At 34.0% G+C, this 16,523-nt stretch overlaps 1 protein-coding gene and 2 non-coding genes across 6 annotated transcripts; 1 reads left to right on the forward strand and 2 right to left on the reverse strand.

Annotated features, from left to right (window-relative positions):
- Nucleotides 1-1,416: 1,416 nt before the first annotated feature.
- On the forward strand, nucleotides 1,417-16,335 carry LOC146942104 (kinesin-like protein KIN-4A). Of its 4 annotated transcripts, none has more exons than XM_085756063.1 (26): nucleotides 1,417-1,712; nucleotides 2,876-3,022; nucleotides 3,107-3,256; nucleotides 3,369-3,622; nucleotides 4,289-4,470; nucleotides 4,555-4,679; nucleotides 5,079-5,115; nucleotides 5,397-5,488; nucleotides 5,594-5,701; nucleotides 6,043-6,156; nucleotides 6,340-6,427; nucleotides 6,584-6,696; nucleotides 7,114-7,212; nucleotides 7,294-7,407; nucleotides 7,536-7,652; nucleotides 7,735-7,815; nucleotides 8,129-8,200; nucleotides 10,870-10,963; nucleotides 12,742-12,773; nucleotides 12,911-13,008; nucleotides 13,098-13,196; nucleotides 13,337-13,558; nucleotides 13,900-14,062; nucleotides 14,958-15,104; nucleotides 15,179-15,503; nucleotides 15,759-16,335. In XM_085756063.1, the coding sequence occupies exons 1-25, from the start codon at nucleotides 1,596-1,598 to the stop codon at nucleotides 15,392-15,394; spliced, it is 3,081 nt and encodes a 1,026-aa protein (XP_085612189.1). In that variant the 5' UTR covers nucleotides 1,417-1,595; the 3' UTR covers nucleotides 15,395-15,503; nucleotides 15,759-16,335. The 4 variants fall into 4 exon arrangements, with proteins under 4 accessions (XP_085612189.1, XP_085612190.1, XP_085612191.1 ...); XM_085756064.1 differs by having other exon boundaries at nucleotides 15,179-15,497; XM_085756065.1 differs by having other exon boundaries at nucleotides 6,587-6,696.
- TRNAH-GUG (transfer RNA histidin (anticodon GUG)) lies at nucleotides 9,793-9,864 on the reverse strand. The gene has a single exon. It is a non-coding gene; the product is annotated as a tRNA-His (tRNA).
- TRNAH-GUG (transfer RNA histidin (anticodon GUG)) lies at nucleotides 10,348-10,419 on the reverse strand. Its single transcript has one exon. It is a non-coding gene; the product is annotated as a tRNA-His (tRNA).
- Nucleotides 16,336-16,523: the final 188 nt, after the last annotated feature.

Genomic DNA, 16,523 nt, shown 5'->3' on the forward strand with positions numbered 1-16,523 from the left:
TCGAAATTAAATACTACGCAGATTTCTTAACAAAAAAAAAATACTACGCAGATTTTAAGTTGAACAAAGAAACTTTATCAAAAAAAAAAAAGTTGAACAAAGAAACTTGAACTTTGTGGAAATTAAGTCTTTTACTCCCTCCGTCCCTATATCAAACCACTCATTTGACTTTATTTTTGTCCCTAAATCTAAACCCTTTTTCAAATTACTAGATGCATTTATTATTTTTTTCCTAAGCATACCCGTAATTAATACTACTAACTTGTTTTGAAATTTAAAAAGTCAAATTTAATACATATACAAACAAAGGACAATATGGTAATATTAACACAAAAAATAGACATAATAATTATATTGTCAGCTTTTCTTAAGAAATGTGAAAAAAGTAAAGAGATGTTACATTAAGGGAGAGAGAGAGTATATATTTTTCATAATACTTGGTGACACATGCTCTCAATTTTCAGAATATTTTATCAATTCAAACACAACACCCCAATATAGACGGTCCCACTTTATACAATAACGTGCTTTTTTAATTTAGATTGAAAAACATGTACAGAATAAGCCAATGAGGGATTAATACACTATTTTATCTTATGGTGTGGTGATATCTTTTGTACTGGATATAAACCTGCAGTGACAGGTCATTTCAATGGTTTAAGTTGGACCAAAACAATAAGTGGTCCTTCTAAACGGACCCTAAATATGAATATATTTTTCAACAAAGATTTGAATATTCACTATGTTGGAGAAAGTCCAACCTCTTTCGCTAAACTTTATCATCATTGCTAACACTCTTCTTATTTTAATTTTAAAAAATGCTAACAACTGTTCTTAAAATATTTAATAAGAAGTTAACATCAAAAAACATATTTTTGACATGAAAGTTATCAATTGTTTATATTTTTAAATCATTAACGAGTATCATTTGCTAGCAAGACACTGTAATTTTTATGTTTTGTTGTAGTTTGAAAAATTAAAGTGAGTGTGAATTTTTTTTCCCACTTGACTAAAATCAAACATCTTATCACATCAAAGAGGAATCATTGTTGCTACTTTAACCTTTTTGGACCACAGAGACTTGAAAAAAAAACATTCCTCCGACCTCAAAAAACAAAAAGCAAACAGTTACTAGTAATTAATTAACATAAAAAACAGCGTTTAATCAAAAGTTGGCGTGGGTAAGATGGTAAATTTGATACAACAAAAGCAGCATCTTTTTTGCGGGAATAAGGAGTACAGATGTATAGGACCGTTGAAAAAGGGTAAACTGGGAAAGAAAAAAAGTAACAAAAAGTTGAAAGCACGCGACCTCATAATGCAGTGAAGGTGAAGGGAAAATGATAGCAGTAGTTGTTGTCCTTACGGTTACTGCTCATACTCTTGTATGAAACCTTCCCTTTTCTTTCCACAACTACCCCTCCTCTTTCACACACACTCTCTCTCCCTCTTCAACCACATTACTTTCTCTCTCTAGTATTATCATATTCTCTCCACTTCAGCAGCTCAGTCATATATATTTTTTTTTAATTTATCAATCGAAGCGGCAAGTACTGAATTTAAGTGAATTGATCGTAACTAACTCTCGTACTACTATGGAAGGAGGGGAAAATTGTTGCGTGAAAGTTGCGGTTCATGTACGGCCATTAATCGCGGACGAGAAGCTTCAAGGATGCAAAGATTGTGTAGCCGTCGTTGCTGGGAAGCCTCAGGTGCATACACTATCAACTCAACAATGTTGAATGTGTAAAATGAAATGCATTGTAGTTGACTCTATAGACTGCTATAGATATTAGATATTTCCTCTTTTGGAATTTCAGTGTTTACGTGGAAGAGATCTAGATCGGAAATTGATTACGTAATTGAACACGATTGTTCTAAAAATAGATAGGTTAAAATCGGTTTTATAATTATGATCTGATAGTTTACTTAATTGGGATATATTTGACTTCATTCCATTTCTGGATTTGGTCAGAGTACTTTCTCAACATTTATTTTAGGTGTATATATAACATGATTTTGATTGATATAGGGAGGAGAGCAAGATTTTTTGCCCAGTTTTGCAATTTCTCCTTTAGATTATATGTTCACAAATTATGTTTGGTTTGGTTTACCGTGACAAAAATTGATTTTGAAATAATTAATTATGAAAACTGATTATGACTAAAAATGACTTGAATGTAAAGAATTTATGTTCAGTATTTTCATGTAAAAACGAGTTTAACAAAAAAAAAATCCAGGTTAAAAATTAATTTTAGGGGCAAAAACATCAAATTTTAGCTTCAAGGTAGAGTCAATTCCTAAAAAAACTCAATTCTACATAATAAAATTTTACCTCCTCAAAGAGTGTAATCAAACATGGTCAGGAGTCTTTGAAAATGACAGTAACTCTTTAATTTTGGAATTTGGTTCAATTGCTTGCTAGATTTTCTTTTCTTTTGCCTTTTGATGTTTTTTCGGTTTCTAACGTCAAAATTCAACTGCTGTATATGCTCAAAAGTTATCAGCTGATTTATTTTTCACAATGATAGGTAGTAGTTTCTTCTTCTTTGTAAAGTATTTGCACTGAATCTTTCCTTGTATGCCTTTTATCTTCAATTGAAATCTGTCTATGGTTATTTTATTTTCAAAGAGAGTTGGCTTTTAGAATTTTTTGTTTTCGTGGATGCCAATTGCTTATTATTTTAATTCATTGGGATATATCTATGTTTGATATTAAAAATGGCTTTAAGTAGCTAAAAGTGTGAACCCACTTGGGTTGGTCTAGTGGTGTTAGCTTGGGATCTTGGAATGTGCTCCTCTCAAGGTCTCAGGTTTGATTCTCCTCGGCATCAATTTTGGAGGTTATGCTAATTGACTTGTTGCTATAATTCAGGTGCAAATTGGTGCTCGCTCATTTACATTTGATCATGTTTATGGAAGCACTGGTTCTCCCTCGAGTGACATGTTTGAAGAATGTGTTTCTCCACTTGTTGATGGTTTGTTCCAAGGATATAATGCTACTGTTCTCGCATATGGTCAGGTATAGTTATTACTAACGGAGACAGAAGCTACGTGCCACAACACTTGTAACTCTTTTCCATTTGACATTTTTACTTCATTGCAGACAGGTTCTGGGAAAACATACACCATGGGAACTGGGTTTAAAGAAGGTTTCCAAATAGGAATAATACCTCAAGTTATGAATGTTTTGTTCAACAAAATTGGGAGCTTAAAGGACCAGAGTGAATTTCAGTTGCATGTTTCCTTTATCGAGGTATGTTGATTTTTTTTTCACTGCTTGCAGTTTGATCATTGAACTGTGTATGCTTCATATGTGCAAAGTTATCTGGATTAAGTATCTAACAACAACATTTAATTGTGAAAAGATTCTTAAAGAAGAAGTAAGAGATTTACTGGATCCCTCCTCAATGAGCAAAACAGAAACTGCAAATGGACATGCAGGAAAAACGTCCTCTCCTGGGAAGCCGCCAATACAAATTCGTGAGACATCAAATGGTGTTATAACCCTTGCAGGGTCTACAGAAGTCAGTGTCACAACACTAAAAGAAATGGCTGCTTGCCTCGAACAGGGATCCTCAAGTAGAGCAACTGGGAGCACAAATATGAACAACCAATCCAGGTTGATAATGCATTTTTCTTCTCTTCGTTCATCTGCACAAATTAGTTTTTATTTGTGAAATAAATCTGATTTTCAGACTCTTGGACCGCTTTTGGGTAGCATGGCCACAAAACATGATTGGAGAAAGAATCATACCACGTAAAATTCAGATAATAATAAATTGATAAATAACTGAAGAATTCAGATATTGTCCACCTTTGTTATCTCTTTGTTTTAAAAGTCTGCTGGCATTTCCAGCATCTAACAATGAGATTGAGCTTTGGGTTTTATCCCTTTAAAATCGGTTATCATGAAATGTTTGGGCTTCTAGTTGCATAATTAATAGATGAAACTTTTCTTTTCGGAATTTAATAGATGGAACTTTTGTCACTGTAAGAATGTCAGCAATTTTATAATGCGTTTAATGAATTTTTCAATGAATTATCCACCTACTTACTTGCTGGTCTCGGTCCATGATGAGACACAATTTGAATAGTTTGTCATTCAACGCGATTCATAAATATTATGATGTTTGATCTATGCTGTTAAGACCCCACGTAGTGGGAAAAGTATTTTGTTGCTGTTGTACAATTACATGATTGAAAAGTTATGCCTCAAACTGTTGTTGCTTTTTATTCTACTGGAGTTCTCTTTTATTTCTTATACTTTTTCAATATGTCCAACTAGCCGATCTCATGCCATCTTCACCATAACATTAGAGCAAATGCGCAAGCCCAAAAATTCTAATGATAGCTGCTTAAATGATACTATGAATGATGAGTATCTTTGTGCTAAGCTGCATTTAGTAGATCTTGCCGGATCAGAACGAGCTAAAAGAACAGGGTCTGATGGTATGCGTTTTAAGGAAGGTTAGTTTGTGACACTTTTCAGTTTAATATTTTAAGTGTGCTTTTGATATTATATATTCACTAGCCATTTAATGTTTAAATCAGGAGTTCATATTAACAAAGGCCTTCTAGCACTTGGTAATGTTATTAGTGCACTTGGTGATGAAAAGAAGCGAAAGGAAGGTGTTCATGTTCCATATAGGGACAGTAAACTTACTAGGCTTTTACAGGTTTGATATCTTTATATTTAGCTTTCTTTCTGCAGCATACACTTTTCTTTATTATGATATTGAAAATATTTTATAGATAGAAGGATTGGTCTGCACCATATCCCCTGTTTCTCCGAATCCATCTACAAATTAGTCCATATGAATCTCATATATTTTAAGAATGTGTTGTGCTACAAACCCATCATTTACATCACAAAGTTCACCTATTTTGAAGCCAGACTATTTGCAGCTGAATGTTATATTTTCCTAGAAGAAAATAAATACTTATTACTGATAAATAAAAACGATATTAAACAAGAAACTTGTCTATGGAATATTTGTTTTCATTTTCAATTTTTATTCCGTTGCTCTTTTTTGTTTACTTTCTTTTTTAGATTAAAAAGTGAAATGATTTTGCAGGATTCACTTGGGGGTAACAGCAGAACTGTCATGATAGGTTAGTTGTTTCTCTTTTTGTACCTTAAATGGCCTTTAACTTCAACCTAACATTTTTAATCTTCGTCTTGGAACCAAAGTTAATAACCTATCTTAAACTTACTGAAATGCATAAACTGTGTTCTGTATTTTTCATAAGGTTTGAAATTTTTCCAACTAAATGGTTGATGCAAAGGATTAGAATGCTCTATCATGTATTTCTATTTTACTTCCAAGCTTTTCATGTTGCTTCTTAAGACTAACTGTTTTTTTTCTTACATCCAAACAACATCTCTATTTTAGCCTGCATAAGTCCTGCTGATATTAATGCTGAGGAAACCCTAAACACTTTGAAGTATGCAAATCGTGCACGCAATATCCAAAATAAGCCTGTTGTGAGTATTGCATTATTTTTTGTTCGCAATTTTTCATTTGACAAAATCGAAATAATTTTACTATGATAGCAATCAAGTCTCATCTTTTTTAAAATTCTTCTCTAGGTCAATAGAGATCCCATGTCCAGTGAAATGCTAAAAATGAGACAACAACTGGAGTGTTTGCAGGCAGAGCTTTGTGCTCGTGCCGGTGGCTCATCTGAGGAAGTTCAGGTATTTGGCTTCTGTCAATATGAATCTTCAGAGATGTCTTAATTTCTTAAATATATTTCCTATAATAGCCTACTGGTGGCATTCAATGGCTTAAATTTGTAGTGTATGATGAGATACCAATCAATCCTCATCACTGTGTTTATGATTTGAGGCATTCAATGGCTTAAATTTGTAGTGTATGATGAGATACCAATCAATCCGGATCACTGTGTTTATTATTTGAAGAAAAGTATCCTAGCAATAATTGTGCTTTTGCCACTATTTTTATATACATTTCATACAAAGGAAACGGTTTGTATTCATATTGTAAATATGTAATCATCTTTTAACTTATTATATAGGGTCTTAAGGAAAGGATTGTTTTGCTTGAAGCTGCTAATGAAGACCTTTGCCGTGAACTTCATGAACACCGTAGTAGATGCTCTGTCGCAGAACAAAATGAAAAGGATGCTTATGTATGCCCCTAACCTTTTGCTGTTATTTTTCTCTGACTCAATTTTTTTTTTTATCAGATGGTGTTCTAATCCCTAAGTTTGTCCTTTCATGTTATCACTGTAGTTGCATCCTGCTAGTTAAAATGAATTAAGTATATTGGGTGGATAATTTATGCACGCAAGCTTGGAAACTTTGATTTTCAGGATGGAGGCACATACATTGTGAAGACGGATGGGCTTAAAAGGACCTTACCTATCACAGTAGCTGATTATCCAGTGAATGAAACAGCAGGCAAGTCTCGTCTTTGGACGAAATTTAATATTTGATTAATGTCAGTTCTACACATGCACTTGCTTAAAACAGTCCTTTGTCTAGCTCTTTCTCTGCTACTACTTGATCTAGTGTTATTAGAACTGCATGACTCACAGTACAAGTTGCTCATTTTAGCAGGTGATTCCAGGGAAATTGAAGAAGTAGCAAAAGAATGGGAGCACAAACTTCTGCAAAATAGTATGGATAGAGAGTTGCATGAATTGAATAAACGCTTGGAGCAGAAAGAGGTTGTTGCAGCACATATGTATAATTAGATTTTTTTTTTTTTTTTGAAGGAATGTATAATTAGATGTATATCCACATTACGCACCAGTGAAAATCACATTAAAATTAAAATCAATACAACCATGACCGGCATAAGTTATATGTTTCATCAACCTTACTTGAAGAAATTTATCTGAGATACGGTGTCCATTTTATCTTGATAAATGAAAGCAGGCACATAACTTAGTAAAGTTGTTATAGTACTGAAAATATCAGATCCGTCGCAGAGGAATTGAATTATTGTAAGGCACCAAAAGAAAAAGAAAATCACGAAAGACACAGAGTTGTTTTCTCCGAGCATTATTGGAGAAAAGAGTCTTCTGTCTTTTCTCCTGTCTCATATTTTATTAACATACTTATTGGGATTGATGTCTGTACAGTCTGAGATGAAGCTGTTTGGAGTATCCGATGCTGAAGTACTCAAACAGCACTTTGGAAGGAAGATAACGGAACTTGAAGATGAGAAGAGAACAGTGCAGGTTTGATAGAAGTTATGCAAATTTATTTTGACCTTTACATAAAAACTAGTATTCACTTACGTGCTTAATTTATGAATGCAGCGAGAAAGAGATTGTCTTTTGGCTGAAGTTGAAAATCTTGCTGCCAACTCTGATGGACAAACACAGAAATTAGAGGATACCCATTCCCAAAAATTGAAAGCACTTGAAGCACAAGTGGGTAGTCCAACTTGCCTTATTTATTTATTTATGTATGTATAAAATAACATCTATTATCCGTTTATAAGATTTAAATTTGAATATATTCTAAATTGCAAAACCCTTGTCAAAACTCCGCATGTTAGATTTTGGATCTGAAGAAGAAGCAAGAGAGTCAGGTCCAGCTTATGAAGCAAAAGCAAAAAAGCGATGAAGCAACGAAGAGGCTGCAGGATGAAATACAGTCTATAAAGGCCCAAAAGGTTGACGATTGTATTTTAACAAATCCATGGTTATAACTTTATATACTCTTTGTTATGACTTATGACCTTAATAATGTTGCAGGTTCAATTGCAGCAAAAGATAAAACAAGAGGCAGAACAGTTTCGGCAGTGGAAGGCTTCTAGAGAGAAAGAACTGTTGCAAGTATGTCAAGCTTCCTCTTTTATCATGTTATTTAATCTGTTCATCCTACTTCTCGATGACATCTCAAGGTGCTGAATGTTCATTAGCTGGTGTTTTGCCTAAAGTGAAATAATTTATGTGCTATTAGTTTCATGTTTCTTCATAAAATAATAAACGATAATTCATGCGGAGTAGAGGTGTCCCAACTACTCCTAAGCTTGCAAATATCAAATAAAAAGGTGGAACTAGAGGCCGTCTCATTTTTCAATTGCATTTACGTTACTGTTAGAGTGTTGCATGATCACCTCGCATTGATTCTGTCTTTGCAAAACAGTTAAGGAAGGAGGGAAGAAAAAATGAACATGAAAAGCACAAGCTACAAGCTTTAAATCAGCGCCAGAGAATGGTATGTATTTCCAAGTTGTTCAATGCTGTTATGTTTTTACTTAATAATCTTGTGTTGAATACTTTATTATAAACTTAATCTCATAAGCCATATGCATTTTAGCTTTGCTGATGTTGTTGCCTAATTGGGGTGATCTTAAGCCTTAATTCAAAGATTTCCACTCAACAGTTTCTCCTGCTAGTTTTTTTTTTAAAAAGTCTACTTCTCAGCATTGTGTGCACTATGTTTGAACTTAAGAAAGTTGTAGTTCAAATTAGAAATTACTAATAATCTCTAATCCATAGAGTGATAATTTTATCAACAGTAGAAATAAAGACTTGAGGAAATTGGGGTGGGACAGTTTTTTCCCCTACCCATGGCCTTCTTTCGTCTTTCCAACATACTCTTTCATGATGCATATGTTAATTATGGAAAGACAGACATGGAAATATGGGAGTCTGCCTTTTATGTTATTTTAAGGTTTTTATTGGAATAAGTCCAGTGAACATTTGTTCTTATCAATTGAACTTTTGATTCTAGAAGCATGTACTCTATGATATGGTTCAATTGAGAGGTAACTAAAATGTCGGAAAATTGCTGTTGACACATTGCATAAGGCTGTGACACACATGTAAAATACGATTTTGCCCCCTCGGTAGTTAACTACCGAGGAAAAATAAAACCGGCTGCAGTTAACTACCGAGGAAAACCTCGGCAGTTAACTACCGAGGAAAAGTAATTTTCAAAAAACAAATCTCCTTCGGCACTTAAGTACCGAGGAGTTCCTTTTTTCTGGCTTTTTAACTACCCATGATAATTTGCCAAACAGCTATTGGACTAACTGGGTCCACCTGGCAAAGCTTCTCTGCTAGTAACAAAATTAAGGAAAATGTCTCACGTTCTTCAGTCAAGAAATTTCAATTTTTTGATTTCGTGAACCTCTTTCTCCTTGTTCTGGCGAATTGTTTTAAGCTTCGATTTTTGACTTTCACACTGATAATCTATCTCTCTCTGTTTGATATGTTTTGGAGAAAATGAGCCAATCGTATAGCCTTGCTCTCAACTCCAGTTGTTAGTTTTTATCATTGAAGAATAATATTGGTTAGTTTACCCATCAATTTTGTTTAATTCAGAAACACTGTGATCAAAAGAAGAATTTTTCAGAAAAAAGGAACTGCCAAAGAAAGGGAATTGCTTTGTAAAGCCAGAAACAAAGCCAGAAAAAAGGAACTCCTCGGTACTTAAGTGCCGAAGGAGATTTTTTTTTTTGAAAATTACTTTTCCTCGGTAGTTAACTGCCGAGGTTTTCCTCGGTAGTTAACTGCAGCTGGTTTTATTTTTCCTCGGTAGTTAACTACCGAGGGGGTAAAATCGTATTTTACATGTGTGTCACAGCCTTATGCAATGTGTCAACAGCAATTTTCAAAATGTCGTTGTATGGAATAGTATTGTTCCCTCTACGATGAATTGTTCCTAAGTAGAAAATATTGACGAGGCATCTAAATATGCTGGGCTTCGATTTAGTTAATTTAATCAACATTTATCTATGTGCAAAACACTATTAATTGAGTGAGCTTACACATTTAATTTTTTTTTTTAGTAATAGAAAAAATTGTGGCTGCTGGGATTCGAGCCCAGGTCTCCATGGCCACAACGTGGAATTCTTACCACTAAACTACAGCCACTTTGGTGATTAGGGCTCGGACAGAGAAAAAATATTTACAAAACAAATAAGGAAAGGTTGTTTATATAGCAGAAAATATGGAAATAATGTTCAATGTAATAAAGAAAATGTCAACGTTATCAAAAAACTTGTACATATCCATGAGTACCATGTACAGGCATGGTATCAGATACGGGTATCGACTTCAAGAAAAAATATTTACAAAACAAATAAGGAAAGGTTGTTTATATAGCAGAAAATATGGAAATAATGTTCAATGTAATAAAGAAAATGTCAACGTTATCAAAAAACTTGTACATATCCATGAGTACCATGTACAGGCATGGTATCAGATACGGGTATCGACTTCAATTTTGGCCATGTTTCAAATATGTGCTATTATCATTCAGGTCCTTTTGAGAGTTGCTAGAAGCTCGTAAAATTTCCAGCCGAGACAGCATCCACATTTGAATTTTTTATTATTATTATAGTTGCATAAAAAAACTGTGGCTGCTGGGATTCGAGCCCAGGTCTCCACGGCCACAACGTGGAATTCTTACCACTAAACTACAGCCACTTTGGTTATTAGGTCTCCACTTAGGTTGTATAAAAGATAGAAATCACAAATAAGTAGAGCATCTAACATAAAAATAAAGAAGGAAACCTCTTTCAGAATTTTTATTACATCACAAATCAAAATAGAATTAGGAAATATAGGAAAACAAGTAAATTAGGACATGAAAAAACAAATTTTATAATTTTTGTACTAAATCACAACAAACGTGTATTTATTTCTCGGACTGCAGACGTACTGTTACGAGCCCAAAAAGTATAAACAGTATCCAAATGGAGCATCCAATTTTTTATTTTGAAAAATAATTTTGATATTTTCTCTCAAAAAAAAAAATAATTTTGATATTTAGTCGGTAAGTATTGTACTGGATACGTGTACCGCGAATTCAATTTTGCAGTGTGCAAATGCTTCAGTGGTAGCTACCTATGTTAAGCAAGTACGTGTTATATTCAGGTCCTTCAAAGGAAAACTGAAGAAGCTGCAATGGCAACCAAGAGGTTAAAGGAGTTGCTTGAAGCTCGCAAAACTTCCAGCCGAGACACTTCAGGTATGATTTGTTTTATGTAGCAATAACAAATTTAGGCTTAATACATCATTTGGTCCCTTAACTTATTTTTGATTTTCACTTTGATCCTCTAACTATTAAACGTCTCAATTTGGTCCCATAAATTTTCTGTCGTTTACTATTTTGGTCCTCTCCGTTAGTTTTTTAATGTCTAACATTTATGATATTATACACAATAGCGAACCATCACCACATAATTTTTTCCCTCTCTTCATCTTCTTCCTTCCACCACTTCTTCATGTTAATACAAAATTCATCAACATTCATACAATAAAAAGAAAAAAAACTCAGATTCAACAGAGACCGTGAATCTAAGTATTACAAGATATTGATGCACCATTGCAGTTTTTTGAATCCTATACAAACCACATACAAAATTACCTTCCAGATACAATAAATTTTTCAGTATTCATTAAACTTAAAATGGCTTCAACGCTAAACCTCAAAATCCTCATATAAGACTTTCTTGCTTCTTCCATGTAAACCACCAAGATAACTAATTGCAAGCTAACAGTTTTTCACTTACATAACCTTTTTCTTGAAATCACAAGAATACAAACACTTTAAATTCCAACAAAATAGTATACACCAGTTCCTCACAATTTAATCTCGCTCGCTCGCTCGGAACAGACTCTTCTATAAAAACATCATCTACACCTTGAGCTTCTGATACTCCATCATTGTCTAACTCAACAACAACATTGGCCTCAATGTTTTCATTTCTCTTACTTTCCAGCATCGAATGAATCATCTCAACATTGTTCTCAATTCCCATGACAGGAACATCAGAGAGGAATTGGGAATTAATTTTGAAGGAATTAAAGAGAATTCTTAGGGTGAAATCGTGTGTTGTGTATTGAGATTTCACAAAGGTATAAGATTGAGAAGCCCTGGTTTTGTTTTGATTTGATTATTATCGATTGAAATTGAAACCCATATGCAGAAGAACTAAAATCACAAAACCCATATGCGACACAACAACACTTACTCTCCTTCTCTCCTTCTAATTATGATTTCGTTTTGATGTGAATGAATTGAATCCGGATGCAGAAGAACAACCCAGATGCAGAAAAGCTGAATCCGAATTTGACAGTTTTAATGTGAATGATTTCGTTTTGTTTCTCTAAGAAGGGTTGTTGTTGTTTGTTTTCTGGGTTTGATTCCGAATTTGTTGGGTTGTTGTTTTTTTTTTTTTTTGTTTGATTTTGATGATGATATTATGTGTTGTTATTGTTATTTTTTGCTGGGTTAATATTAAGATTAACCAATAAAGTATGAATGTTATGATGAAGGAGATGAAGGAAGAAGTAGAAATAAGGAAAAAATGAGGTGTTGAAGGTTCACCGTAAGGTACAACAGATCTATATAATTCAACGGTTCTATTTTTAAAAAAATATCAAAGGGTTAAAATTAAATGAATTTATAAGGTCCATGGTGGACCACCTTTAATGTGGTTCACCTTAGACATTTAAGGTTAAAAACTAACGGAGAGGACCAAAATAGTAAACGGCAGAAGATTTATGGGACCAAATTGAGACGTTTAATAGTTAGGGGACCAAAGTGAAAATCAAAAATAAGTTAAAGGACCAAATGATATATTAAGCCAACAAATTTAAAATTTTGAGTCTTGCGATTTAAAGGCAAAAGATGTTATTAAGTTATATTTTCACTTGTAGAGGAGACTGTGCTTTAGTAAATAGCATGACGATATTGTCATACTTTTATTTTGTTTAATCTCCTCATTCTATGTCACTTTCCAGTTGCAACAAATGGAAATGGAACAAATGGGCAGGTACTGAATTTTCCATTCCCTTCTTAGGTTGCCTTTACTATACATGTGATATTAAATAAGTTCGTGATTTTAAATTTTAGAGCAATGAGAAGTCCTATACATGTGATATTAAATAAGTTCGTGATTTTAAATTTTAGAGCAATGAGAAGTCCTTACAACGGTGGCTTGATCACGAACTAGAAGTCATGGTTAAAGAACATGAAGTTCGTTTCGAGTATGAGAAACAGAGCGAAGTGTATGTAATATATGTTTCTGTAATTACTTTTATTAGTGACTGATCTGTCGTGTAGAGTGTACTCATTAAAGTTATGATGCAATCTTCAGGCGAGCTGCCCTTGCAGAGGAGCTAGCCATTCTGAAGCATGTAAATGAGTTTGCTGCTAAGGGTCTCAGTCCTCCAAGAGGGAAGAATGGATTTGCCAGGTTTGTTCTTACAAAATCTTATTTTGTAAATGCCTACAATTTCACTTTTCAAATAATTAGGATCCTTGGAACGATATTGAGTGCAATGCACAAAGTATAACATCTGTCGTCCTGGTTGTTTTCAACACTTTTCTTCTCAGGGCCTCCTCCATGTCACCAAGTGCAAGAATGGCGAGAATAGCTTCACTTGAGAGCATGCTGAGTATATCCTCTAATTCACTTGTAGCAATGGCTTCTCAACTTTCCGAAGCAGAAGAGCGAGAGAGGGCATTCACTAATCGCGGACGTTGGAATCAGTTGCGCTCAATGGGAGATGCCAAGAATTTGCTTCAATCTATGTTTAACTCTGTTGGAGATGCTAGGTGCCCTCTTAGTCCAAACCTCTCTTTTATTGGCACTTCATAGTTTCAGTACTCTAGAAACAAGTTAACTGCACAATTTGCAAATTTATATACAAAGCACATATATAAGATTACCACTGGGGTCTAGCATAAGTTGTTGGTGTGCGGGGTGTTGAGTGTTGTAGATTGTGTGGTACCGAGTTTGATTCCTAACCGTAAAAAAGAAGCACAGATATAAGATAAAGATTGCAATATGTGGCATTTAAAAGTCATGTTTATAAGCTCTTGTATCGTTTTATTGAGTAGCTTATACTGGCTTATGCTGTTGAAATTTGAAGTATCGTTTCATTCTATATCAACAGGTGCCAACTCTGGGAGAAGGACATGGAGATCAGAGAAATGAAAGATCAAATCAAAGAACTTGTCGGTCTTTTGCGGCAAAGTGAGATGAAGAGAAAGGAAACTGAGAAGGAGCTAAAAGTGAGAGAGCAAGCTGGTGCAACCACATTGGCTACCCCAGCTTCTGTAAGATTATTGTTACTTTGTGAGGCATTATACGCAAGTAAGAATGCTTTGAATAGGGAAACAAATGCTGGAACTTTATACCTCAAGACTTAATTATTAGAGTGCTGTTTCAGGCTGTGAACATTATTCCAAATTTGGATTTAGGATTTTTCATGGGTTCTGGAGTTGCTTCAAGCAAAAATCAATTATGGTTTAAAATAAATAGCTCATTGTATTGCTGTCTGTAAAAGAACCAGATCTAAGCTCATATTAGTTAGTAGAAACTAACATCAGAATAACACCTAATGTTCTTCGATATCATGCATAAAACAAGTGTAATGTTGGTTTAATTCCTAGTTTCCCCCCACTATTTTTCACTTCCCCTTTTTCTACCCAACCAATTATACCCTAAATACTTGACCTACCAACCCTCAATAAACTTGTCAATATCAGAATACTCCATAGACAAAATATTGACAGAAGTGACATATTACTATTCTCCTCATATAACATGAAATTATAAAGTCCAGTAGTCTTGAACTAGTAGAATCCAATCAAAATAAACCAAAACATTAGACTCTTTGATCTCAACTTAAGGCTCGTGCTTTCTTGATGTTACTGTCTCCTGAATCAGCGGCTTTTTGAGCTTGATTATAAATGAATTTGAAAGTTTGAATTATGTTATGTTATTTAAACTAGAAATAAAATTAAAATTGAGGATTTTTAAATGGCCTTAGTTTCGAATGATCCACAACCGTCTCCTTGAATTAGACTAGGATTCCATCAATTATTATTTTATGGTTGCTGTTGTAGCAAATTTTTGGCTGGCCTTCTTTTACCACTTATATTATAATTGTCATAAGGTCGTGACTTATTTTGTTCTAATAGTTAACTTCTCATCACTATACATCAACAGGGAAATTCTCCAAATTCATTGAGACAGTATACTGAAGATATGAAAGGACCAATGTCTGTACCAGTACCAAGACAACTCAAATATACACCAGGGGTTGCTAATGGCTTAACGAGGGAATCGGCATCATTTGTAGATCAGGGTAGAAGGGTAAGTTAATCGTCGTTTATATGAAATTGGTCTGTCTTGTATAGGAGATGAATGTGAATTTGCTGTTATTTCAGATGAAACCCATTGGGCAGCTGTCAATGAAAAAACTAGCAATTGTAGGACAAGCTTCTGGCAAGTTATGGAGGTGGAAAAGAAGTCATCATCAGTGGCTATTGCAATTCAAATGGAAGTGGCAGAAACCATGGAAACTTTCAGAATTGATTCGACACAGTGATGAGACAATTATGAGAGCAAGACCGCGCTCACAGGCTTTGCCACACGTCATGTGATATTTTATTTTCATTACCAGCACAGTTGCTGTTTCTATATTTTTAGACCCACCAGAATTATCCTAGGCACATGGCAAAATGGCATTTGAAATAACAGCGCTAGGTACAGGTAGTAACCCTTGTTAATTTATTTATTTAATAATAATTTGATGCAAATCATTGTGCAACTGCCATTCACACGATCTTGCAAAATCATATCCTTTTGAAGGAATGTATATCAAATCAAACCTTTAACTTTTTCTTTTACATCCTTTTCATTTTTATATCCTTCTTTGACTTGACAGAATAACTGCCAAAACACTTCCTTTTTTCTTAATAGTAAATATAGATACATTGATCTGAAATTCCTTATTTCTTGCAACAGTGTAATATAAGTAGTTGCAGAAGAAGTATATGGCGATGTCTTGAATAATGCCGTCCAGATCTTGGAAATTTTTGTCATAACTACTGTATATGGAACATCTTAGGAAGTGTGCGGCAACGTACAGGTACCCCCAAATAATAAAAAAACAAAAGATATTGCTTGCTTGGAGACAAATCTTAGATTCTGCCACAGTTCTTGGAAAATAGTATGTCCATACCAACATTAGAAGAAACCAAGGGAAGATTCTTGTATCAAATCCTGGAAATGTGTATTTAACATCTTGTATTCCTTTTTGTGTGTTCTGAAGGTCGTGCTGTGTTTAAGCCAATTGATTTTTGTTGATAGATTTTATGCTGTAGCATGTTACATACCAGGAGGAAATTCTTCTGTAGGTATTTTCATCTAGAACTTCCTGTTGTAAAAAGCTGTAACATTAGTGTTTTGGTGTAACTGTAACATTATTTTATTTTTATTGAATAAGGTGTAACATTAGTCATTATTATATTGAAAGATATTCTTCCGTACAGTTTGTAAAATAAGATTATGCCATTTACCTAAAGCTAATTGCAGTTGTTAACTGGTTTTTCTTTTTTGTCTTTAAGAATTTTGTTACAGCTTATTACCTCAAGCAATGAATGACGTTATTAGAACCCAGAGCTCAAAGCTTACTCCACTGTCCTCTCTACAGCCTCCCAATTTCTCTTATTTTATCTATTTCCATTATGTGTCCATTCTCTCTTCACTACTTTCTTCTACTCATTTTTT

This window comes from Medicago sativa, chromosome 3, assembly GCF_051527215.1.
Source record: "Medicago sativa cultivar Bolivia chromosome 3, Bolivia_mono, whole genome shotgun sequence".
Lineage (NCBI taxonomy): Eukaryota > Viridiplantae > Streptophyta > Magnoliopsida > Fabales > Fabaceae > Medicago > Medicago sativa.

Excerpts from the sequence above, each read along its gene's own strand:
- LOC146942104 (XM_085756063.1), top strand. The coding sequence starts at position 1,596 with ATGGAAGGAGGGGAAAATTGTTGCGTGAAAGTTGCGGTTCATGTACGG. Across the intron at positions 7,816-8,128 it reads GAGAGAAAGAACTGTTGCAA|TTAAGGAAGGAGGGAAGAAA; the intron begins GTATGTCAAGCT and ends TTTGCAAAACAG. Across the intron at positions 8,201-10,869 it reads TAAATCAGCGCCAGAGAATG|GTCCTTCAAAGGAAAACTGA; the intron begins GTATGTATTTCC and ends TGTTATATTCAG.